The following is a 26,778-nucleotide window of genomic DNA, read 5'->3' on the forward strand; positions in this document are numbered from 1 at the left end:
TCACGGCGGATGCAGCAGACCTACAGGCCAGACTGCACAGGCTGGAGCAAGATAACATGATGCTAAAAGCGAAGTTGGAGGACCAGGAAGATAGATCAAGACGCAATAATGTACGCCTGGTGGGTGTGCCGGAGACGGCCGGGGACCCGGCCCTTGACCTCTTCGTGAAGGATATTATCCAAAACCAGCTGAAACCGCGAGGCCTATCGAAATACTTCTCAGTGGAGCGGGCCCACCGAGTACCAGGAGGGATACCACGTCCAGGGAAACCGCCACAACCCATCTTGGCGCGCATTTTTAATTTCCATGACCGAGACGCCATTTTGCAAGCGGCGTGAATGGCCCCTCTGATCAAAATCGAGAACTCAGAAGTCAACTTCTATACCGACTATACTGCGGCGGTGGCGCAACAGCGGAGGAGCTATGTGGAGGTCAAACAGGAATTACGGAGAAGAGAACTCAAATACTCAATGTTATTCCCGGCGCGGCTCCGAGTAGAATCAGAAGGGAAGACCTGGTTCTTTGAGTCCCCGGGAGAGGCAAGGGATTGGCTAGAGGGCTGGCGGCCAGCAAGAGGCCCGAAAAACCGAGGAGCGAACCGCAGAGGACCGGAAGAAGACCACCACCGTCGGAAGACTGAAAGGGGTCATCATGAAGAATTGTAACAGGACCGTGAGACTACGACGGAAGTGACGGTCCTAGTTTAATTGTCAATATTGCAATCTGTAATGGATGGACAGGTACTAAAGAGGGTGGGGGCGGGGGTCCAATACATCATTCAAGCTGACCATGAACCTGAGCGGACGCAACCGAACACTCTGAGGAGACGGCGAGAGGTAGGAGTTATCGAACCTAAAATGTGCTACTGGAAATAACTCCGAATGAGGGACTTTGTGGGGTCGAAGAGGTTTCACCCCCCGCCACTTGACGGCTCGCCACTTGACGGCTCGCTACTTGAGGATCGGCTCCTCACAGACCACCTAGACAAAAAGGCTATCTCACTAGTATACAAAAATTTGATCAACCTGCCTGACCCCACAGTAGTGCTGCGCAGCAAATGGGAAGTAGAACTGGGGGACATTAATGACTAGGATTGGATGGAGGCGCTTGCGTCAGCCAGAGAGGCGGCGATTCCATCCCGCCTGAAATTGGTGCAGCTCAAAGTCCTACATAGGGTATATTATTCTCGAACCATGGTTCACAAACTGGGGCGAGCGCCTGACCCACTATGCCTACGGGGATGCGGGCAGACCGGCACCTACTACCATACGGGATTGCCCCAATATACAATCCTACTGGGTACGAGTGCTGGAACAAATCTCGGAGGTGAGCGGGGTGGAAGTCCTGGCAGACCCTAAATGTTGTCTCCTAAACATATGGCAGCCAACAGATCTTAATGCGGCGCAGAAAGCATGGGCTACTTTGGGATTGGTCATCGCTAAGCGAAATATTGCACGGAACTGGTGATCCGGGGTGACACCTACACAACTACAATTGGAAAACGATATGGACATCGCAATGGTAGCGGAGAAAGCGGTCTACACACAGAGGGGGTGCCACAAAAAGTGGCTGCGAGTCTGGGGGAAATGGAATGACTTTCGGGGAAACTTGTGTGAACCACCACGTGCAGAATTGACACCTGAAAACAGTCGATGAAGAGGTGGGGTCCCTGAGGTGACAGGAGGGAATTCGTACTGCTGGGGGGGATGGAGGGAGGCAAAGTTAGATATGTATAGGGATGATAGCAAGCTGAACAGCGCTACTGAACATTGTTGAATAAATACTGCCGGATCTGATTTAATCGATGTGAGAAGTTGGCCTGATAGGTGATGTTTCCAATTCTGGAACCACCTATTATCAGACCAAACAATCCCTTATGGTGTCAGGTTGTAAGTCAACCTTGTTAGACAAGCTATCCTAGGGGTAGCATGGACTAAGCAGCCTAAAGGCTTAACTTAAGAGGTCGTGTTAAGCGAGCTGTTTTACCATATACAATCCTGTAATATCAAATGAAAGGACACCACACAAGTATATATTATAAAAATATATGTGTTTATTACTAAAAACAATCCCCAGTATTCTTTATGAATAAAGGGGCACAAGCGTTAAATCAAAAGCACAGTTTAAACATACAAGTTGCACAATTATGGATGAGGGCGGGTGGCCACTCAAACCATATACTAAACAAGTGGTATAAGAGATACCAATCGAACAGTGGTTAGGCCTAGGGCCTAGGGAATCGCTGGGAGCAGTCAGGACAAGCAGTGCTGAAGTCGGGAGAGGCCCACGGGATTCGGGAGCAGTGCGGAAAGCGCACGCATGCACCAATGTTAACCAATGGTGCGTAAAAGTTGCAAAGTTAAAGTTTAAGGACACTTCCGCTGAACCTAGAGGAACAAAACTTAAGACACAGACCCTAGAGATGTGTACCAGTGTGGGAACACCGGCGGAGCAAAGTTACCTCACCCACAGGAAGCGGGTGCACAGGGTCGAAGTTGAGTCGGGTTTCGTCACGCAGGCTCTTGGTGCTTGGAGCTGAAAGGGCTGCAGGCGGGGTGAAAGAGAAGTGTCCGGTGGAGTCCAAGGGTGGACTCGAGTCGAAAAGTACCTGAAAGCAGAGGGGACAGAGTCTGGGTCACTCAGCAGTGACCAGGGTGGAACCAGGACGGAACCAGGCAATGTCGGGCGCAATCAGGTCGCTGTCGAGGTGCTTCTCTCCGCTGTCACGTGGGCTCTGGGGCATCTACGACGTCCAGGAGCAGGTCACGATCTGTCCCACGCAGGCTCTCGCCGTCGGTGCTGTCGGCTTCAAGATTGGAGCAAACAACACTTGGCAAAAGCAATCCACGCGGAACCGGGAGATTGCTTCTCACTCGGACCAGGAGGGTCAGAGTGGGGGCTCCTTTTCAGGGGAGCTGGTGCAAATCTGGAGCAACCAGATTCACAAGTCGATTTCAAGTTTTCGTCGGCACAGGGGCCACTAGCCGGCTGGCAAGTGACCGGGCCAACGCGTTGAGCCAAAAGTAGCAGAAGGGCCCCACGCAGCACTCGATGAGTGTAGAGGGGTGAGCTTCGGTGCAAGAGTGGCTCAGGGTTGGGGCTTCTCAAACCCCGGTGTACAGCTTCGAGGGTCACTCGTGGGCTGCACAGTCAGCGTCTCGTGGTCAATTCAAGATGGCGTGCCCCACGCTTCCGGTCGCCTCCACGGGTCTCAGCTCTGCAGGGACTGTGGATCGGGCTGTTGGAAAGCAGGCAGGCTTGATCTCGTCGATCTCTGTCGCTCGAGTTCCGGCGGGAACTGCAACAAAGTAGACGTCGATAGCTGGATGGTGCCTGTTTGCACAGGGTGGTCACTCCTTGACCACAAGGGAGATTCTTCGGGCTTCTACGTTGAGTAGGATGTCGAAGGGTCCAGAATTTCGTTTCTTATGTTTCTTCAGGCTAATCTGAAGTGCATTGGCACTGCTCCCAGGCTTATACTAATTTTGGGGGCTGGATTACCTGCTAGGTCCCCTCCTATGGGTGGGACCCAGGAAGTGGGTGGATACACCCCCTTCCTTTGATCCAGGCCGCCCTGGCACGAGGGCTGGAGTGCCCCAGAACCGGTTTGGCCGGATTATGCAAGGGGCAGCCTTGTGCGCCCCAGGCAGTGTCTGGTTTCTTTCAGACCTCCCTGCTACAATCCACTATCTCCTGTCTGGAGGGTGGTAACACCCTCCTGCGACAGGAAACCCTTTGTCCAGGCCCCATTTGGCTGAGTTTCGGTCAGCTTCAGGGGGTCAGACTCTTGTCTGTGGCAGAGGCATCCATTTTGTGGATCTAAGGCCCTTTTAGAAATTAACCGCATTTAAGCAAAGTAACATGTCTTACCCCTCTAGAGGGGTGGAATGCTATCCCCGTCGCCAGAACTGGCGAGGGGATAGTATTCCAAATCGTATGACACCTTACACGACATGTTTTGATAAAGCCAAACCAAAGTTGCTATATAACCGCGAGGATTATAAGGCACTTAAGAGTATATGGTATGGCATTATCCTGAAACAGCTTAGGGAGTTGTTCCCGACGGCTGCAGACAGGCTCAGCTCATGCTAGAGCTCCATCTCACATTAAACCACGCACTCTGCCTCCAGGATTGATGAGGCCTTCCATAGGAGTGGCTCACAGGTTTATATGTGTCCAGATATAGGTTTAAATATAGGTATACTATATCTAAGTAAGGGGTGATTACACCAGCTGAGTGATCAGCCAGTTGTGTCAATTTAAGAACCAGCCAGGGGTGGCAAAAGATATGCTGCAGCCCCTGGTAGGCCTTGGTGGCCCCTATGCCCTGGGCACCTATAGTGCATTATACAGGGGCTGACAATGAGTCCATTTCCAATTGTGGTATGTACCTAGGGTACATGAAATCCATTTTACAGAGAGAGCAGATGGCCTGGGGCCCTGATTAGCAGGGAACCAGGTCAACTAAGTCAAAAAACCAGCTAAACACAGGCAAAAAATCTGGGGTAACCATAGTCGGGTAGCCACCTTCCTACAATCGATACCTGTGATTGTAAGAGACTGCACTTGGTTATTTGTAACTGTATGTTGGTGAAAGAAAATAAAATTGTTATAAAAAAAAGAAAAGGTCATGAATTTACTCCTGACACAGGCAGAAGTAAGACTTTTTCCATGTTAGTAAGAGAATAATTTCCAACTGGAGAAAAAAGAGAAACGTTTTAGCAAGCGAGTGTGCAATCACTTGCCAGATTTTCACGTGAGTAAATCTACATTTGTATTTTTGCTTATGGGAAAATTAAATTCATAGAAGTTTTCTAAGAGTATGCCTGTAAACCAGCTGGTTTCTAGGCCTATTTCTGTAAAGAAATGTTTCTCGTCATAGATCTGCACCCATGCAAGGCCATAGATCTGCTGGTGGACTTGTGTGACTTTCTTTAGGAATGGGCCCGCTATTTTATAATTATTATTATTTTTGCATGAAATGGTTTCACGCTGCTTTATTAATTTTTGTTTCACATATTGACATACGTCAAACATGTTTTATTAAATGATCGCTTTAGAGAAATGGTATATAAAGTTGTCCTTAAAATTGCACCATAGTTTAGTAACATTGTCTGAACCCATTGTTTTTCCAACTGCAAATATTTTTGGGAGCATTTGATTTTGATAGCAAATTTGCATTACAGTTCAACAAAACTGTAACTACCGTACTTGTTGTTCATGTTCCAAATATGTTTGGGATACATTTTATTTTTATTACAAACCATCACTAATCTTCTTTCCATTCTTCTGTATGTATTTGTCAGCATCTCTCCCCAGTAACCAGTCAGTCTGATTGCCCCCGTGGCTATTGTCTTTTCGATGCTTTCTATGCATTATTGTTCATAAAGCAAATTTAGGCTGTTTTCCACTTTATGCTGCATTTGCTACAGCGGAAAAAAGACAATGCTTTTATTAGTCTATTAGGAAGGTTACAGAAGTTATTGATTTTTATCTTTAAAATTTCTCCAGCACAGAACTTCCACATAGTCAATCTACAGTCGATGGTCTGTGTACTGTGCAGCACAGAATGTAAAAAGGCTCTACTGTCTATTATAATTTGAGCAGCACAAAATATGACAGTTTATCTCATACAAACTCTGATGGCTGCACAAGAAATTAAGCCAATAAACTCACATGTAAGAAAGCCCAGACGAGGCCTAGTACATCAACATTTTACTTAACCTTGATTTGTGGACTAAAAGGATGAGAGAATGGTTATGTTAACATGCATCAAGGCCTGCGACACGTGACATTATTGAACAGTGAATTCACATACAGCATTACTTTAGAAGCACTTTGGACATCAGGTGTTGAGTTTCTGTCTCGAGGGCTGGGTTACTTATGCATCACATTTAGGTCTGGTCTAAAGCTAATGCTGTAAAAGCGTACTTTTTTATAAGTCGCCAATGTCTCATTAACTCTGGCCCAGAGACCATCCACCTTTCCTCTCTTGTCCTTCATGTGTTGCTCTTACTTTTTCTTTTGTAGTGTGGGACGTCCAAAGCATGTGCGGGTCATGGCCGGAGCCCTCGAGGGGGATTTATTCATCGGACCCAAAGCAGAGGTAACCTACCCAGGTGTTAAGGTCCTTCTCTACCTTTCTTAAGGCCCCTGAGTCAGCCCCGCCACCTCCCGAAGTGCCCTCATTTGCTGTTTCTGAATGCCCGCTCCCATCTACCACTAACCTTGCCACCCCATAGGTGATCCCTTCACCTTCTGACCATGTTTCCTCTCCTCCAAAGTTCAGACCTACACTTTTGGGTTCTCAGAACTCTCAACACTTTCTCTGCCCCCAGCCACCGAGTGTTTCTCTCTTTCCCCCGTCATGCAGCACTCTTCACATCCCGCTCTGATTATGAGCTGTGGCAATGCTGATCCTTTTCTATGTTAATTGTCAGTCTCCTCTTTCAGGAACACCGTGGACTGCTCTCCATCCGCTACCCCATGGAACACGGGATAGTGCGGGACTGGAACGACATGGAGCGAATCTGGCAGTATGTTTACTCAAAGGATCAGCTGCAGACCTTCTCTGAAGAGGTGAGAGCTGTGCTGTTGGATGGGTGTTAACTGGAGGCTTTTGAGTCTAACGCAGGGGTGCAGGGTGGGGGGGGGGGGGTGGGGGGTTGTGTCCGGTATTTGTTGGGGGGTGGTGGGGGGGGTTTGGGTGTGTTTCATTTATTCTCAAGGCAACGTATTGTTTTACTTCTGGATCTGGGTATTGTGTTCACTGTGGGGTGGGTTCTGCATTCACTTCTGGGATGGGGGTAGGGGGTTGAAGTTACTGTGTTGGAATGTTAACGGGTTGGGGGATAGGATAAAACGTGTGTAGTGTTGCAACTGCTGAGACGCCTCTCCCCTGATGCAAGAGACACATCTGATCGGAAACACATGCCATGCTATGAATCGGTGAGGATATCGTCTTGCTGCACACTCCGGATTCTCAACTGGCTCTAGGGGGGTGGGTATTCTAGTTAAGAGCTCCCTCCCCCTGGAGATAGACAACATACTCCTCGACGACAGGGGGCGCTATGCTGCTTTCACTTGTAGGTGGGAGGGGAAGACTATCTCACTGCTTTCTGTATATGTCCCACCTGGTCTGCAGACTACAGCTTTTGTTGACTTGGGGAGAGTAGTTCTGGGGCCTCCAGATGGCATTCTAGTGATGGGTGGAGATTTCAATTCCGTCGTCTCTGGTAGGGAGGACTGCTAACCCCCCCCCCCCCCCCCCCCCGCCCCCCCCCCAAGGGACCTCACGAGATCACAGTCTTGGCTGAGTGGCTTTCTGGAGACGCTGGGACTGGTAGATTGTTGGAGGCTGCTGCATCTGGGACAGGCGCAATACACCTTCCTCTCTGGTGCTCACGGTAGTCACTCTAGACTTGACTATGTTTTGATGCCGGCAGCACAGGCCTCGTCAGTTAGGGAAGTTAGACACCTGGCTCGGGGTATTTCAGATCACTCCCCACTGTGGCTTTTGATGGACACGAAGACGGGGGCTGAGGGTCGAGGGGCCCCGATTAATCCTTGGTATCTCTATAACCCCAAAACCCGGGCTGAGTTGGTCAAGTCTCTGGATCAGTATTTTGCTGAGAATGTGGGATCTGTGTCCTCTTCTGTTTCACTGTGGGAGGCTTTCAAGACTGTTATCCGTGGACAGGCGCTATTGTTAATTGCTGGTGCCAAGAAAAGCAAAAATTAGGCGGTGGTCCGCCTCGAGACCGAAATAGCTGATCTGGAAGGGGATTTGGAGTTGGGTATCACTCATGATAGGGTTCATGTCCTCAGTCTCAAACAACTTGATTATAGGGCGTTGGCAACGGACGTCGCTAGAGTTATGAGTAGCGAGCAGCAGGGCCGGCTGTATGATGTGGGAGACAAGGCTGGGAAATTTATTGCTTGGTTGGACAGAAGGGAGAGGGCGAGTCGTGTGGTTCCTGTGATTGAGAGAACTGATGGAGTGCGTGTGACTGACCCCGTTTAGATTGTTGAGTGTTTTGCTGAACATTTTCGAAATGTGTATTCCCCAGTTTCCGATAGGCCAGAGGAAGACTCGCATCTGCTGTTACGAGATATTGCGTTGCCTTGCCTGTCGGATTCAGATAGGGACCTGATGGACGCAGCACTTTCGGTTGATGAGGTGGCACTCGCTATTCGTTCTGTCCGTTCGGGAAAAGCTATGGGTCCTAATGGTCTCCCCATCGAGCTTTACAAGCTGCGTCCTGACAAAATGGCGCTGTATCTTCGTGATATGGTCCTGGAATCGTGAGACATCGGCTCCCTCCCCCGTGATCAGCGACTTGCGACCATTGTGGTGAAAAAAAATTGGAGTATGATCTGTTTCCATTTTGGGAACCGGTGGTCCAACCTGGGTAGGAGGTTGATGTGAGGGATTAGAGAGAGTAAAAGTTGATCAGAAAATGAAATTTGTTTCACAATTGCTAGAGCTCGTGGAATAATACTTTTGCTCCAGACATCTTAACAGTAGCTGATCCTCAGTCCACTAGTTGAATCTATGGAAAATTGCACTCCCATTGTGAGACCAGTGGATCAAAATGGAACTTACAGGAACAACGTGTCTTGGAGTCCTGGACCAAAAAACTCTCACTTTTCAGTTGATCTCTAGCAAAGCATTGCTTTTGGAAATACAACTAGTAAAAAAAAAAAAAGTATGAGGCAACCTTGTGATTTAGTTATTGATCTTTGGAGCCTACCTCTGTGCTCACTGCAGTTGCCTTTCTTTCTCAGTTGAACAAATGCATATTCTATGAAGGACCAAGCTCAAGAGACCATTGTCTGTGAGCACTTCCTGAGGGGAAGGAACACCATGGCAAGAGCAAGGAAACTCCAGGAATGCCTAGTATTAGAATCCCCTGGGAAAGCTTGATTGAGAAAAAGAGGGAGGATAGAGAAGTATCCTAGTTGATAATGGGGAAGTCTGCCAACTAATTTTGAGTATTACTCCCAAGATGTCTAAGAACAGGTGGTTTAAACTGCTTCAATTTAATGTTTTTGCGCAAAAAGTACCTTGACTATAAAAGTGTGCATAAAATATGCAGTGCGTCAAACACTTTCTGTCCTACATGGAAATTTTGGATTCACAGCAGCAGGATCTTATACAGTTTTGACCTCTCCAGTTGCTGAATTATGGGAGGAGTTCATGGCTATCATTGCCAATGAGATGAGTAAGGGCTGAACTATTTAAACCAGAAAAATGTTTACTGGGCCTAATGCATCATCCGAAAAATAATAATTAGTATCAGGTTTGTGCTCTTAGTGTTGGTTCTCGTCAAAAGTAGTCCTGCCAAGTACCCTGCATCAGGCGTTAGACTAAAACATTTCAGTGTGGTGCTCCGCATTACTGTACTGAAATGCATTGTCATGCATAATAGGCATAGCGCCCAGCTGTCAAGCCGTTCGCAATGCCTACTTCTAAACTAAAGCTGGAGTGGCTGGCAGTGTGCCGTGGTGTGCACACGCTGCTCCCGCAAACTTGGGGGCTCGACTGGCTGAGCTAGTAGCAGCTAGCTGCTACAATGTATCAATCTAGGAGATTCCCAGAGTGGCTCTGACTGAAGTCATTTTGAGTTAGTGCCCAGTGGCTACTCCCGATACATCAGTCAAGTCAGGTTTTGTGATACAGTCTGACTTTAGGCGCCACAGGGATATCTCATCCTGCTAGTGCTGCTGCTGCAGTTTGTGGGAGGCTGGCTAGTAGGTGATTTTGGCAAAACATGGCAGCACTGCTCGCACCGCCGCATGGCTGCAGTAAATTTAAAATCACTAAGATGACCCTACCTCAAATTGTCGAGAGAGTGACGTTACAGCAGCCAGGGCTAGACTCTGAAGAGGTGGGCAGCAGCCCTGCCGGCTCACCACCGCAGTAAACCTGAATTGTCGTGGCTCGGGCCTGAGCCTCACAAGTAAGGAAGACCGTGCTTGCTGCAGCCAGCCGACCGTGTTCATATTATTACAATATTAGAGTATTAGAATTTATTAGCTTTTTAGCAGAAGTGCGCAATCGACTCCCTGCAGTGCCGGTCAACTTGCAGTAACTGTAGCTCAGAAGTTCTGCCCCGTCATGGCTACAAGTTCGAGGCTACCAGTGGGCTGTGTCCAAGTGTGTCCCTGAAAGGGATATTAAGAAACTGTCTAGTTCTTCAAGCTTCTTTCGCCACATAGGTCTTGGCTAGTCAGCACAGAAAATCCCTATCTTTCAAACGCCAATGATTCCTCTCTGAAAGACACGGGTAGTGCAATATACTTTACTTGCAACGTGGTTTCAGTTGGTTTATATTCCTTGTGGAGTTACTAAGGTCTGACCTCCGTTGCCCCAGTACGTGCGTGCACGATTTCAAGAGCTTGGCGAGTGCAGTTGGCTTTCTGTCCTCCTGCTAACGTTTGCAGTGTATTTCTCAATAACGGGGGTAATTTATAAAATGTTTGGGTCTCTCCTGACAGTAATCATATATTTATCCTTACACAGCAAAGTTTAGAGGTGGTATTGTTCCTGCCACTCTGGCTGATTTGTCAAAAATGCCCCGGGGTGTGTGCTGCTGCAGTTCGTGTTTTCACTTCACCTTTGGCCAGCCAACAGCTCTGTGCACAGAAGTTTAATAAAGTACAGTCTCTAAAAGACTTGTTTAATGTTCAGTATCATGGTTACACATTTTTTTAACAGTACGACCAGATTTAGAAGGGCACTTGGTTAGTGCTCTTTCATTTTGGGTGCTTTGCAGCAGTTTTAAGATCTTCTTGGAGTTTCTTGTTGCTCAAATGGGTGTAATTTTGTTATTTATGTTTCCCTAGTCATCATTGCTTGATTTTGCTTGCGAGAAAGTGTCATTAATAGTCGTTGAAGTGTAACACGTAATTGCACTGAAATTATGAAAATCTCACACATAGCAATCTGAAACCTTGGCAACTATGCTCTGGAAGAAAGAAGTGCTTCATGTTCGTGGGGCTGAGTTGGAGAGCACAATACTTCATGTACAACAGAGAGGGGTGAGAGGAGCGAATACGACCCAAGTTTGAGACAAATTAGTACATGAATTTATGAAGAAGGGTAACAATGACAGGCGATCATGAGTTATGCCTGGGTGGAGATGGCAATGGATATTGCTGATCCTACCTGTCATGCCATACATGATAGAGACAAACCAAAGGACCTATGCACACAGTTTATACAACAAATTTGAGGGGGAGGAGTGAAATTAGCTGTCCAGTAGGAAGTCTAACCAAGTAAACACAAAGTTAAAAAATATTTAGCATCAGTAAAAGCTTCACACTGAATAAACCTTATTGACGGATAAATGTCCTTGAATTGAAAGGATAAGGGGAGAACAAAATATAAAGATTGTAATTATTTGGAGCATTGAGTTTACACCTTTATTAAGTAGTCATTTGTTGTCTTTTTGTTTGACCTGTAACAATGCAAAAATGATACCTTAAATTCTTGAAACATGGTACAATGTTGCATGTAAAAAATATTTTGCTTCCAAATATGGCCTGTTAGATTATCATCTTTCCTAACCACCGAGCTACTTTATTAAGCATCCTCTCTTCCTCCAGCATCCTGTTCTGTTGACGGAAGCCCCTCTCAACCCGAGCAAGAACCGTGAGCGGGCAGCTGAGGTTTTCTTTGAGACTTTCAATGTGCCAGCTTTGTTCATCTCTATGCAGGCCGTACTCAGTCTGTAAGTTCTGCTTTGGGAGGCTGGGAGAATGTAGTCCGGCATTTGCTCTTATCTGCGCCTTTGTTGTAATGGGTATAACTCCACTTGTTCTCCCTGTTGCAGCTATGCCACAGGCCGCACCACAGGTGTGGTGTTGGATGCAGGCGATGGTGTGACACATGCTGTGCCGATCTACGAGGGATTTGCCATGCCTCACTCCATTATGAGGGTGGATGTAGCTGGTCGGGATGTGTCCAAATATCTGCGGCTACTTTTGCGAAAGGAGGGCTATGACTTCCACACCTCAGCAGAGTTTGAAGTGGTGAAGACCATAAAGGAGGTGAATAACTACTAGCATCTTCACAGAAGTACTTAAAGGTGTTTAGACGGCTGTAGTTGGCTTAAAATGATCTTTGACATAGATCAGAAATCTTGTAAAAGGTTATGGTGTTGTGGGACTGGAGAGAAAAAGAAATGCCAACTGCTTTCGTTTTCCTACTCACAAGTCTTTTTCTTTGTTTCGGCCCAGAGAGCTTGTTATCTATCCATCAACCCTCAGAAAGATGAGAGCCTGGAGGCAGAAAAGGTGCAGTACACGCTGCCAGATGGAAGCACACTGGATGTGAGTATTCCAGAGCTTGAGTAACTTCTTGGCCAGAGTCACCTGCTACCCTTGATTACCAGTCATGATATTCACCCTGTGTGCTCCAATAGGTTGGGCCAGCCCGATTCCGGGCGCCCGAGCTGCTCTTCCGACCAGATCTTATTGGGGACGAGAGTGAAGGAATCCACGAGGTGCTGGCATTTGCCATCCAGAAGTCTGACATGGACCTAAGACGCACCCTTTTCTCCAACATTGTTCTGTCGGGTGGTTCTACACTGTTTAAAGGTATTGTAAACTGGAAATCAGTTTTCCAATGATTCTTCGTTCAGTCCCATTTTATTTCCTATAAAGTGAACCTCTTAGATTGTAACTTAGCTTTGTGTTCATTTTCGTTCCATGAGGTGCCATTTGCTTACCGTGCATGGTATATTCATATGTTATGAGGATTCAATTGCTGAAAAAGCTTTCCTTCGGCTCACTCATAAAACCCCATAAAAGACAATGGATGGATTAATGAATCGAGATGTAGAGTTAGGGCAAAACCCGAAAAGGTTCCTGCGCTGTTTCCTATGCACACTGAGCCAGTGTTGCGCATCTTAATACTCCTACAAAGCCCCGAAGTTGGAAGAGCTACCAAGAATTTTGAGATATTGGTATCACTGTGTAGGCATGAATATCAATTATGCAACACAGTTTGGGTATAACTCCGAAGTTCAATAACATTGGGTGTCAAAACACACCACATTACCTTGGAATGGAAAGGCTTAGAATCTAGCCTTATAGCAGTGAAAGTTGCAGAGGAAAGAAAAATGCATTACTTTAGTATTTGCTGGAGCTTCAGGAAATGTCAAATTGACTTATGATGCCACCCGATATTCATGAAATTCAGCAGTGGAAGAGAAGAGAGCTTATAACTAGTCGCTCCTTGGGCTTATAATGTGGGGAAGGGATTGATATGTGCCTTTAAAGTAGGACATTACATTCTTTGGAGGGTTTCAGTGGCATTGCAGGGACAACATGGCCTTGGCTAATACTAGCCTGTGGTTCTAATTTTCAAACCCAGATCCTTATATAATTTTCCTACCCTTACTGTTACATCACAGCCTCGGTTTTATAGGGCACAGATCTGCCTGTGCAGCAGCAAAATACCTCATGCCATCCGTCATCCCATCTTTTTCTATGGAACCACGCAATACTTTAGAAAAACGCTGGAAAAGTACACAATGTCTGAACAGGCGATCAGTCTACCTTCACAAAAATCTTGACAAATGGAAAAGAAATTAAAATCGGAGGACTTGTTTTAAGAAAGTAGTGTGTGTTTCTGGGCATAACAGGACTACATAGTTTTTCTGCTCCCTTAAATCATCACAAACCTGCTGGAGGGTTCATCTTGTTTTAGTTTGAGGCACCTGTAATTGTGATAGCTTACATGTCCTTGATATGAATACTAAAACTCATTGGCTCCTTTTCAGGTTTTGGCGATCGCTTACTCAGCGAAGTAAAGAAACTTGCCCCAAAAGATGTCAAAATAAAGGTATGATCATTTGTAATTGTGCAGCACAAGCCAAAATCAGATCTGGGAATGCTTAATAACATCCTGTGACAGACAGATATTTCGCTATTTTTACGTCTGAGTTTTGACAGCACAGCTGTCAGAGTGAAGTAACCCATTGCTTACAATATACATAGAATAGATTTTAGGACTACCTGTTTCAGCCATTGTCTGTTTGACTAGCCACTTATAGGCACTGGGTAGAGACTTTGTCAATCACTTCTTTGCTTAGTTCAGTGGATTATTTTTCTCTCATCTAATGATACTGGCTGTTTAGGTGTATCTCTCACCCACTCAAGTGCTTCCATTGAACTGTGTGAAAACCTTGTGTACAACTATAGTCCTTTTTGCCTGCTGGCTCCCTCCTGTGTATCTCACTGTCATGTGCTTACACTGAATGCATCAACACATTAGGCCTGTTGGTTATCGCAGTGCTTATGTTTTTTTACAATCCTTTTTATTGGTATTTTCACATTACAATATATGACAAATAACATGTATGAACACTTTGCGGTTGTTCTCGCAGGGGCTCTCGTTTTTGAGTTTTGTCTGCAGATTTCTATGGGGCTTTCGAATTGAGCATATCTACCTGCGTTTCCTTGCCCCTCTGACTTGTAAACAGTGAACGTAAAACAAGTAACACAAATATATAGGTACTGGCGCTTCTTTTATTGCTGACCGTCAGCCTGGTGGGGAAGTTTGAATCTACTGACTATCCAGTTACCCTGTCGCGTCCTACACCGCTCTGCCTCGCCCGATCCCCTGTGTGTGTAACCTCAGGTTGCTTGTGCAACCTGATTTTCGTTGTTCATGGGGGTTCGTAAGGGACTAGGAATTTGTCTAGGGTTCTCCACATCCCTCTGTTGGGGTTCTTCCATGGTGTGTTTCTTAGCGCTGTATTGTCGGCTCCCCTAAGGTATGTCTAAGGTTACTTGTATAGTCTTGTGCTGGTCAGTTTTAATTGTGTGATAACAGGAGTCTAGTGCAACTGTAGGTTACTGGGCAGTATCCGTGGTGGTTACTTTTGTTTACCACTGGTGTTTGAGGGTCACCAGTAATGGTTAACTGCTGTTGGATAATCAAGTTGTGCACTTTAGGCACATGACTCTTGAGGGGTAGTGAATGCAAGCAGTGAAGCCTCGTTCAAATAATTGGTTGTTAGAAATTGCGATTCTCCTATTTACATGACAAGAGAATCTGGATTTCATTAAAGACACGGAGGCTAACATTATGCATTAATCCTTTTAATGCAACTCACAACAGCCGCTTACATCATAAAAGAATAATAAAGAACTAAATGACATCACGCCAACAATATAAGCCATGAGCAGGAGTAGAGCTGCCTCTTTTGAATGCAAACGAACGATGAGGAATCCAAACAGGTTGCAACTTGGTACGAGGATGGTGAAGGTGTTGAAATCCATGGAAGGAAGTGAGGCAAAAACCGTAGAGATCCATTAATTCGAATTATCTGAAAACAAAATGATGAACATCAAAAATTGAACCGTTGACAAACGGGAAGAATTCAGAAAGTTAGTAATAACATTCGAAGTAATCAAGCTAGAATTTGAAAATTGAATACACGTCAAAACTTAAAAAGTTATTAATGTCTAATTGAACAAAATATCCTCCATCCAAGGGAGCAGGCCCGGACTGGTAAGTCCGGGCACCGGGCAATCCCCCGGTCGGCTGGAGGGGGGTGGGGGTCGGTTTTGTGACAGGGGGCCGGTTCTATTGCTGGGGCCGATTTGGCCGTTTGGAACCGACCCCTGCGTGACTCAGAGAGAGACAGTTATTACAAACAGTCAGGCATTACCTTCTCTTTCCGCCTTTCGAAGTTTTTGGTTCTCTGTGAAATGGATCCAAAAAAGAAAAACACAGTACTGCCAAGTATCACGCATCGGGCTTATGCGTATTGCACCACGCATGCTCACTTGCAAGTTGCAACAATTAAACCATTCGCGCATGTCTTTCTGAGCTCCCAGTCCCCAACACAGCCAAGGTGCTGTAACAGATTTACCCCGACGTGCAACCAGCATGATTAATGATGCGGCCGGTGTACCAAGTGAGTTTTGTGCCGTGGGTATTTTATTATCTCCATCAAACACTTGAGGGTCCTGACCAGCGGCGGCCCCTGGAGTTGCTCTTCAGCAGCCTTAGAAGCACACCAGCCCCTCCTGTGCAGCTGCTTCGAGCCACATAATTTGTGAGTCGACTCAAAAGTAAGTTGCGCCTCAGTGAGGTATCAGTTTTCTTCAAAGTTTACATGTTATTAATAGCGCTTACTGGAGGCCCCGCTTCCTTAGCCACTTGTGTGACACCCACGACCCCCTCCATCCTTCTACCCGCAGGAGCCCCAGGCCCTCATCTACCACACTTCCGCTACTGGACGTCTTAGGATATGCATGTTCTATGGCCTGAAAAAGACTGACGATCACATAAGGCACCCAGGAACAGGAGAACACAACTACAATAAGCAGAAGAAACATCCGTCCATGATTATCCCGCCCGTTACAATCGTTTACCGAAAGGTCTTGGCTTGGGTTTGCATACCCCCAGAGTAACTAGAGATACTATGTGTCGCACTAGTTTGCTTCTGCTAGAAGTTTGCAATTCATGAAATAAATTAGTTTAGAACATGTTGGTTTCGCCATCTCAGCATTATTTGGTGTAAGAGATTTTCTACGTAGCTGATTCTCCAACTCATGAATCTTTTTAACATGCTCAGTGGCAATACTGACGACTTTTAAAATAGCAAAAAAGCATTATACACATTGGCAATAAAACCGAGAAGCCAGCTAAGAGCACTGCATAGCTAGTGCTGCGGCTCCAGTCTGTTACATGCCCCCATCCTGAGCAGTGATTGAAGCCAAATCCAGATGATAACAGCCAACGTCCTGCTTTGAGGAGTCCCATATTGAAAGCACCCCACTATAGTCCAGTAGCTATCTAGTGCAATGGCTGACACACTTAGTACTGATGCTGAGCAATATACGGAGGAAGTGTAGCCCACGAATAAGCAAAGTTCCTGCACAATTAAAATGAAGAAATATGTCAATTTAAAATCAGGAAATATGGCAGCCTGATGATTTAGATTCATTATTTGTAATCTCAAAGTTGCGTTTAACCAGCATCCGTTATTCAAATCGAACACAATTCATTTTTATTAAATTGCACTTTTAGGCCTGATCAGTAAAACGTTTCCCATGGCTTTTGAAAGAGGCAAACGTTATGGGCTTATCTTTAAACATGTTACTAGTTAATTGTAAATTTCAACAACCAGGCTTGGACTGGGACAAAAACAGATCACAGTGCTGCATATTCGTGCATCGAAATTCACAACTATTTAAGACACAATGGGGATCACATAACAGGGGTACTTTGAGACAAATGATCCAAATGAAACCGCACTGTATGTAACTTTGACCAGAACTGGATAGGATTTTACAACTGGTGGGGAGTGAGGTTGAGGATTAACAGTGATACTTTCCTATGGAATTTTAAGGACGTTTTAAAGGACACAAAGTGCAGTTGCATTCTGTTGTATTGCTGTGATTGTTTCAGCCAAACCCATTGTGGAAAATATTAGCAAATGTGGCCCTTTAAAGCATGTTTTTCCAAAAGCAACAGTAGGTTGAAGCTGAAATACATTTCTAAAGGGGGTTTGATCTTGATAGTGAATGAATACTAGTCATTTGCACAGATAAGAACGTACTCCACAACAGGGCTTATGCACGCTGTGTTTCATCACCAACCTTTGTGCCAGAATCTCAACCAGACGATTCAGTGCATGTGTTCCAGCGTGCCCTAAAATCCTTGCAAATAGTAGTGTGGGGAGTAGAGCGAAGAGAAAGCAAAGCGCCTAGAGGAGGTTGGCTGGAGTTAGAACAGCCGGTGGGACTCCAAACCCCTGCAGGAGTGCATAAGTGCCGATGCCGTTGGCGCCAAGCCGCCCAGTGGCAGTACACTGTGCCACGCGGGCCGCTATCTTGTGCAAATGTCATGTTGTGAAAGTGATTTTTGTATAGGGCACATTCTAGCATGGTTGTGCGTCTTAGAGCTTTTGGCAGCCGGACGCCTTCCCACAGGGTTGGTCCTAGGCCATGGGCTGGACCGGGGTGTGATTGTGTGTTAGGGTACCGTGTCCAGGCCCTTCTGTTGGTTAGGTGGGTATGTATTACGCTGTTGGTGTATGTTTAAGGCGGAAGTGCTTCAACAATTGCATATGCATCTTCTGCGTTGACAGATCTGTGCATTCTTGCTTTCTGTGTGGCATTCATTAGTAACGTTTACAGTGGGTCTCATTGCTTATCTGGGCCTTTACAAGCGTGACTGTTGCGCATTTGCATAAGTTATATCATGGTGGGAAGTGTTGTTACGAGCACAGTGGTAGCCTACTACTTGGCATATTTTTGCTATGTGGATTTTATGCACGGTGTTTTGTTTAATGTCTTTTGCTGGACATTTGTGCTTGTTGTTGCACAGTGGTAAGGGCTATTATTAAGCACCTGTTCTGTTCAATGTATTCAGGTGGACTGCAGCGGGTGGCATACGTTTTTCAGTAGTGCAGTTATGAGCACAGTGACAGCCAGCTAAGCAGCACAACTGGACTCCGAAGGGTTTATGAATGCTGTTCAGTCTTATGGGATCTTTTAGTAGTGAATGTTTGTTAGCATCAGTGCAGTAAGATTTCTTGCTGTTTTATGACCTCAGTTTGGATTACTTGCACGTTCAAAGGCATCTACACACGACAAACATAGCCAGACGGGCAGCAGGGCACAAACATAACTTTAGGGCCAGTAATGCAGATGGTAAAATTAGCAGAATCCTGGCAACATTTTAAAGACAGGCACACTGCCTACTGCTTTGCATTATATAAAATAAACAGGTTAATAATAGTAACAGCAATCAACTTCGTTGAGATTAGCAGAAAGCATACCACTCTTCAAAGCCCCAGATTGCTGCTACTGCTCCTAGACTGGAAGAGGCCATTTTGAGGAGGGTTCGCATGTTAAAGTTGCTGATGCTCCTGAAGACTTCTGGAGGTGGTCTATCTCCAGACAGGTGAGTCGGGATCGTCTGTATCCCATTGTCTCGTTAAATGTCTTTACAGTTTCACTGCTATTGCTGTATACAAGGCCAGCTCATTTATTAGCAGGATGTGATTTCAGGGACACTGCAACACTCAGGCTACTTTTGTTGTCTTATCTCTCGCCATTGCTTACCCTGAGTGGGAAAGTGCACTATTCCTGGAGGTACTAAAATACCTGCTTGATGGGTGAATTGGAAAACAAAATATGTATAGCGGCTTTGTGTTCACAAACATGGTCTTTTTAAACCATACATCTTATGTTTTGTAGGATATAAGCAATGGGCATTGAAATGGGTCCCTTCTATGCCCTGTAGTCAGGGCCTTAACTTTTCAGGCAAAAGCACTCACTAATTTCTGAATATTGATTGTAAAAAGAAAAAGGTAACCATGTTGTTTCCTGCTTACATTTCACATGCTTTACTTAATCTTTTATTCCCTATGAGTGTTTGCTTTTTCTAGAATGTGCAGAATATTGCTCTTGTCTAGTGCGTGATTTGAATTGAGTCACATCCAGGTGTCTATAGCGGGTCAGTGCAGTGCAAGTTTCTCTCAGTGGGCAGTATGGTATTCAGTGGGGGAGAGGAGGGGGCACTACGGTCAGAGCTCCTGAATTTGGAACTGGAGAACCAGGTTCAGCCTTCATGACCAGTCCACCAGACCACTCTCCTGAGAGAGCACATTCCCATGCTAGACCTTAGAAGGCTGCACAAGAACTTAGAAGCCCTGGTGCCTTAGCACCCTAGCAGTGGCAAGCGTGGGTTAACCTAGAAGGCCTGTCCGCCACACTTCATTCTGAAGTTCACCTTCAGTCTTGCAGGCAGGCCTATGAAGCAGCACACCATAGAGTGAAAGTGACTTTGTCACTGAAGTCACAGGACCCTTGAGCAGGGTGGCTCTAGGGCAGTGTGACCGCACCAGGCGCTGCCCAGCCGCGGTCAGTGCAGGTAACAGCAGTGGGGCAGAGGGGCCAAGTAAGGGGGGATTTCGAGGGATGATGCAGAGGGAAAATGAAATAAATAATTAATTTTCCCTCTGCACTATCCCTCAAAATCCCTCTTTACTCGGCCCCACCACCCACTGCTCTTACATGCACGGACCGCGGCTGGCACTGACTTCAAGTGGAGCGTTGTGTTTGCAATTATAACATGGTTTTAAAAGTACTTGCTGCCTCCTTCCTGGCCTCCAACAATTTTCGGCAACAATAAAAATGTCATGATAACTCCAGTGATTCATGTTCTTAGTGGAGACAGAAGGTGTTCAGTCTAGTGGATGTTTTGACTCATGGAAAGAGGGTTAATGTGCCTGCTGCTAAGAACATGTACCATACAGATCACAAAGTGCACATAATGTAAATAGTGTAACTGCAACAAATGAAACTGGTCCTAGGATGCTTGTTTCCAGTTCAGGGAGGACCTGGCCTGGCAGTTCGGGCTGGACACAGGGCACAGGGTCAAGACTGATTTGCATATGGTTGGGTTCAAACTGGAATGGCATTGTGAGCAAAAAAAATGGATTTAGGCCCAGATCTCTGTACATGGGTGAATGCATGACTTGTTCTGCATTCTGTTCATCAATTGTTGTTTTTTCATAATGTAAATGGATCAGTGGGTTCCCTCTTTTGCCAGAGAGCCCTATTGTTACTTGCAGTTAATAAGTTAAAATCCTAACATAGAACAGCGAGCTATTAACTGTCATGTAAGAGCTGCATGCAAACTGCAAGGGATAAATTAGATTATGTTGTTTTCCCCAGTCTTTGATTATACTAATGTTACAAAAAAGGGTTCATTTGGGTAGAAATCAATTCTGATTATTCAGGAGAACCTCCAACCATGGTATTACGTTTTAAATTCTGAGTTTGCGTTTCTCCAGACCAATCACTATCAAGCTATGCTGTTTACAAGTATGGTTGTCATGTGACTCCTACACCTTGTAGTCCTTTTTCTTATGTAACATTTCCTATACAGTGATTTATGCACGTATGATTGATTGTCTCTGTGCAATATGTGTGATGTAAAGCGCTCTGACACCCTACATGGGTATAAGTGGTGCTGTAAATATTCTGATACTTTATTAGTTTGACATTTTTACACATGCTAACAGCCTCTGCAAAGATTTTTTACTTATTAGTACCAATGGAACATACAACTGCAGCAGTGAGAAAGGTGACCAGTTAATCTTTTCATGGGGCCCTCCACTTCACAGCAGCACAAGTCACATTTCTTAGTAACTTTTGATACGTTTGAGGTATAAACAATTTATTAGTTAAACCCGTCTGATTATGCAGCTGATGATGTATTATGTGGCAAATATGACAGAGCCATAATTATGTGGAAAACATTTGCAAACTAGGATATTTTGCCATTCATGTTTGAACTGCTCTTGTGGAAAAAAAAGGAGAAGTTCTGATGACAGAAACTCCATGGGTGGGAGACAAAAGGCTTGCAATTCCACTTTTAAGGATATTTGGGACATTCTATGATTGGAAACGTATCCCACTTTGTGAATGTATTTTAATGTCAATAACTAATATTAAACCTTAAATCATGTGTATCCATTGGTTAAATTAAAAAACGTAATAAGCTGTAAGCGGTTAGGGAAATGGGAAACAAATACTAAATATTGGGATATTTTTCTCTTTCTGCCACACCTCTGACTCCGCCCACTGACCCAATCCACGGGTTATTCCCGCCCTCTGATTGTCCGTCCACAGCTCCCCTACTTTTTTCCCCCACTTTGACCACTGGGTGGTGGGTGCTGTGCGGCACTGTATGGGGAAGTTGCGACCGGGCCAGAGAAATGAATTAAAAGCAAAAGGGTCCTAAAGGGGCAAGGGGCAGCAGGGCTAGGCCCAGGCCCGGTTCCGCAGCGTAGTGTTTTTTTTTTTTGTGAGCAGGGGCGGAGCGAGGTGGTGGCAGGCCTCACGCTCTAGGCCAGGAAGGCTCAGATTGATGACTCGGGGAGCGGCTATCCCGGACCCCGATCCTCCATGTAACTTAGCCAGCCATGAGCCATCACCACCCCTCAGAGGTCGAAACATGCTACATGCATAAACCTGGAATCCAGGAGGACCTCGAGGGCATGTGGTGAGTAGGGGGCAGGGGGAGGCAGAGAGCCTTCGCTATATTTCGGCTAAAGCATCACTCGGGCCTTTTCCAAAACTCATTAGAGAATACATACATAGCAAAACTATTTGGCAAAACGTACATTGCCTCACTCAGGGGAAACCTAACTGGTCTTCTGTTACTTTTTTAAAAATTATTATTATTATGGACCTTTTTTCCACAATGAACTGAGAAATTCAGACACTTACTTTTCAAGAACTATTCAGTGAGTGCACCCTTATGGCAGAAACCCCTAAACTCGCCCTAGTAGTGGTTGCTTACTGCGCTTGCTCGCTACACACCATGGGGGGGGGGGGCTGGTCTCACTTTTACTTTGTTCTCTCTGGTTCAATACCTGTGTCTATTTTTGGTGCTCTCTAAAAGAAAATCTATGGGTACATATGACTTGGTGGGTAACCTGGTGCTCTTTAGGGTCATCATCTACTATTTACTGTGCTTTGAAAGTTGATACAATTGAATATGTAATGAAAAATGTGCTGTAAAATTCACCATTTTGGTCTGTCTTTTTCCCAAATTATCTTGGGGGGGGGGGGGGGGGAGAACCCAAACCCCGCTAGTAGCGGTCGGACTTGCGCGCTCGCTCGCTACGGGCCGGACGGGGGCTGGTCTGGAAAAATTTGCCAGGGCTGCTTTCAGTTCCCAGTCCGGCCCTGCAAGGGAGGGAAAGGGGGGATAATGTTAGCCTCCGTGTCTTTAATGAAATCCAGATTCTCTGGTCATGTTAATAGGAGAATCGCAATTTCATTACAAGACAAGGAGGCTACATTATGCATGTTGGTAGCCATGAATAACAGCATCAGAGCCATGTTCAATTGGTTTGCAGTAGTGATGCGCAAAGGTAGAAGCATTAGACCAATCTGCACACTTAAGGATAACATCCAACTTACCACCAGACCAGAAAGATTTGCTGGCCATAGCACTTCTTAGAGAATGAGCTTAAAATTTAGAGAGATCAATACCAGCAAAGTTCATAGCCAGCTTAACCCATCTAGCAATAGAGCAGGAAGAGATGGGTTTAAAGGGTTTGACATAGGAAACCAGAAGTTGATTTGCACCAGGAGGACGAAGGTCATTCATTCTTGAGTCATATTCCTTCATGCAATCAATTACACAAAGCTTTTTGCAAAGATCAAAACGAGGGTAGAAAATGAAATCAGACATAGTTTTAGTTCTTCTATAAATTTCAAATTTAACACCAAACGTCATAATTCCTATAAGAGATATCTAGGGCCTTAACGTCGGATACTCTGCGACAAGAAACCAGACATAAGAGAGAGGCAAGTTTAATTGAAAGACATTTTCTGTTAAGAAGGGAGTTATCAGGCCAGGAGCAAAAAAGGTCAAGCAATAGTTTAACATCCCAAACGGATTGATATTTAGGCCTAGGGGGTCTTTTAAGTCTGATACTCTTAAGGACTCTACTAATAATAACATTCTTACCTACCGTCTTACCATTGACAATAGAGTGACCTGTGGAAATGGCAGATCTATAACAGTTAATAGATCTATAGGAGAGACCTCTGTCAAAAAGTTCCACTAGGAAATTGACTACATTAACGATAGGAGCCTCCACAGGATCCAAGTCCCTTTCCAAGCACCAACTAGACCATTTTTTCGAGATGCTATTATATCTGTAGTGTGTTCCAGGTGCCCAAGATTCACCGAGGAGTGTGAGAGCAGATGACGAAAGTCCAGACAATTGGTTAGATTGCCTGACACTTTCCAGGCAAGAAGGTTCAGGTTCCCTGAAAGAACCAGGTGGTGGTCTTCCCCGTCTGCGTTTAGAAGGAGTCCTTGAGAAGCTGGAATCAGGAGGGGAACGTCGCAAGAAAGTTCCAGAGCTGTGGGAAACCATGCTTGAGATGGCCAGAAAGGGGTAATCGGGATCAGAGAGCACTGTTCCTGTCTGACTTTCTGTAGGACCCTTTGGATCATAGCAAAGGGGGGAAAGGCGTAGGGACGGAGAGGAGCCCAATGTTGGAGGAAAGCGTTGACAGCGAGAGCACCCGGGTCTGGCATCCAGCTGAAATATTGTGGGAGTTGGAAAGAAAAACGGCTTGCAAAAAGGTCTACATCGAAAGGCCCCAAATAGTGAGCCAGAGAATTGAAAATGGTCGGATTGAGTTTCCAGTTGCTGAAATCTACTAGGAATCTCGAGTTCCAATCCGCTGTGAAATTGGATTTCCCGAGGAGGTACTCTGCCCTCAGGGATATCTTGTGTTCTAGACAGAACATCCAGAGTTTCTTGGCCAGATCTGATAGGTCGGTAGATTTCGTACCGCCGAGACGGTTGATATGAGACTGCGGAAACGTTGTCCATCTTCAAGAGAACGGATCTGCCCTGAAGAGATTGTCTGAAGCTCATCAATGCATAGAGCCCGGCCGTGATTTCTAAGAAATGTATATGGTGCGAAGGGGTCCAAACACCACCAGTGTCCTGGTCGAGGAGACGAGCACCCCAGCCATGAAGGCTGGCGTCTGACTCTAGAACGAAGTCTGGAGTTGAACCAAAGATAGCTCTTCCGTTCCAGGCGTCCAAATTGTCCAGCCACCAAGAAAGTTCCAGTCTGGCTTCTTCGTCCAGAGAAACTTGGTCTCCGTACCAAAGTCCAGATCTGAGAGCTTTTGCTTTCACTCTCTGAAGAGCACGGTAGTTCAGGGGACCAGGGAAGATAGCTTGGACCGAGGAAGAAAGAAGACCAAGAAGTCTGGCCAACTCTCTGAGGGATAGAGACTGATGTTTGAGGACAAATCTGATCTCTTTCCGAATTTTAGCAATCTTCTTTTTGGGAAGTAAGAGGAGACACCTGGAGGTGTCCACAGTGAAGCCAAGGAACTCCAGAGATTTGGAGGGTAAAAGGATGGATTTTTCTCTGTTTATAATAAACCCAAGGCTTTCTATGAGGTTCATGGAGGTTTGTAGATCTTCTAAAATCTGTGAGTGAGATTGGGACATTATCAGAATATCGTCTAAATAGATGATGAGACGAATACCCTTGGTTCTTAGGATGGAGACTATCATTCTCATAATTTTGGTGAAACACCAAGGGGCGGATGAAAGACCGAAAGGGAGGGCCTGAAACTGAAACAGGCGATTGTCCCAAATGAATTGGAGAAAAGGCTGATGTTCTATTGCCATGGGTATGGTAAAATAGGCATATTTCAAGTCCAATTTGACTAGGAAATCTCCTTTGAGTAGAAGGTCCCTGAGCAGATGGATACCTTCCATCTTGAAATGACGGTATACGAGGTACTTGTTTATTACTGGGCGCTAACCCTTGTCTTTCTTTTCGACTAGGAAAAGGGTGCTTACAAAATTCCTTTGAGACCAAGGAACCTCTATTATTGCGCCCTTCTTTAACATAGAAGAAACCTCTTCTTTGACGATCTCTAGATGTTCTGAGGAAAGAACCAGAGGATTGGGAGTGGTAGACTAGAAAGGAATCTCTGTGAAGTCTATTTTGAAACCCTGAACAGTTTCGAGAACCCACGGGTCTTGAGTCAAAGATTCCCAGACGTGGATGAAATGTTTGAGCCTGCCCCCGACCTTTGGAGGGGGAGAAGAAAGAAAAGCACTTACTTGAGGTGGTGTTGTTGGAAGCACCACGAGTGGGGAAGCCTCTTCCGCGTGAACCTCTTCCTCTCTGTGGGAAGTACTGTCTGGTGTTGGAGGGGGAGAAGCCTCTACCTCAACCGGATGAACCTCTTCCTCTTCCGTAAGTGAAGGGCCGGAAATTCCCTCGGCCGGAAGAACGGCCTCTTCCACCGGCCTGACCAAAAACACGTTTCATATTATTTTGGGCTTTGTCCAAAGCTGTAAATGTTGCGACGTATTTGCCAAGAGTTTTAATCATGTCCTCTCCGAAGAGGAGGCCGTTTGGTTTACAAGATGGCTCTTTTTCTGCAAGATCCCCGAGTTTGGGGTTGATTCTAATAAGCACAGATTTCCTCCTTTCAATATTGAGGGAGGAATTAGCATTTCCAAGGAGTACTATGGCCCCCTTGGCTCCAACCCTTTATTAGGTTTATATCCAAGGGTGTGTTAGAAATATGCGATTCTTCAGCAAGGTCGAGGATCCTAGTAAGGGCGCCTAGTAGGTCAAGAAGACAATCTTGACAGGCTTTAAGAGCCCTTTCCAGGCCTTTTCTGAGGACTTTGCCTAATTTAAACAAGAACTTAATCAGGCCGGAGTCTAAGTTAGGAGTCTGACAGACTTTACCCTCTATGAATGGACGAGGACACTCGGACCTCATGGTGTTACGCGATTCTCTTTCTAGGGAGTTTCTTAGCCACTTGGTCACGAATTTAGCTACGTGATCGTGTGGATACCACTTTTTACTGTTAGGATGGGAGAAGTTTTTTGGGGAGAACATTTCCTCACCAAGAGGGTTGAGGATCGCATCCTTCGAGGAGGGGGAGGAATCCGCTTCTGAGAAAGTGTTAAGGTCCCACTCATCAGTGTCTTGCTCATCAAGATCCAGGACGAATTCGTCGTCCGGATCGTCGAAGAACTCGTCTTCATCCGAGCTGGGATCGACACGAGCACTGATAATAGTTGCGCCACCGAGGGCGCTTGCCAAATTCGTGCCACTAGGGGCACCCAAACCATGCGTGCCGCGAGGGGCAACCTTACCTTTTGGGGCGCTTTGGCCTCCCATGCCTTTTGAGGTGCTTGGACCTCCTATCTCATTAG

The 26,778-nt window shown here is 45.7% G+C and overlaps 1 protein-coding gene across 1 annotated transcript in view; it reads left to right on the plus strand.

The window, feature by feature from the left end:
• ACTR1B (actin related protein 1B) overlaps positions 1-26,778 on the plus strand; it is a 78,301-nt gene that overhangs the window by 37,236 nt on the left and 14,287 nt on the right. Inside the window, exons 3-9 of the mRNA XM_078666938.1 lie at positions 6,031-6,106; positions 6,454-6,579; positions 11,611-11,735; positions 11,838-12,054; positions 12,244-12,336; positions 12,429-12,603; positions 13,791-13,852. Of these exons, the coding sequence (XP_078523064.1) occupies positions 6,031-6,106; positions 6,454-6,579; positions 11,611-11,735; positions 11,838-12,054; positions 12,244-12,336; positions 12,429-12,603; positions 13,791-13,852 (874 nt within the window). The remainder of the gene's footprint in view (positions 1-6,030; positions 6,107-6,453; positions 6,580-11,610; positions 11,736-11,837; positions 12,055-12,243; positions 12,337-12,428; positions 12,604-13,790; positions 13,853-26,778) is intronic.

The sequence above is a fragment of the Lissotriton helveticus genome, chromosome 11 (assembly GCF_964261635.1).
Source record: "Lissotriton helveticus chromosome 11, aLisHel1.1, whole genome shotgun sequence".
In the NCBI taxonomy this organism is placed as follows: domain Eukaryota; kingdom Metazoa; phylum Chordata; class Amphibia; order Caudata; family Salamandridae; genus Lissotriton; species Lissotriton helveticus.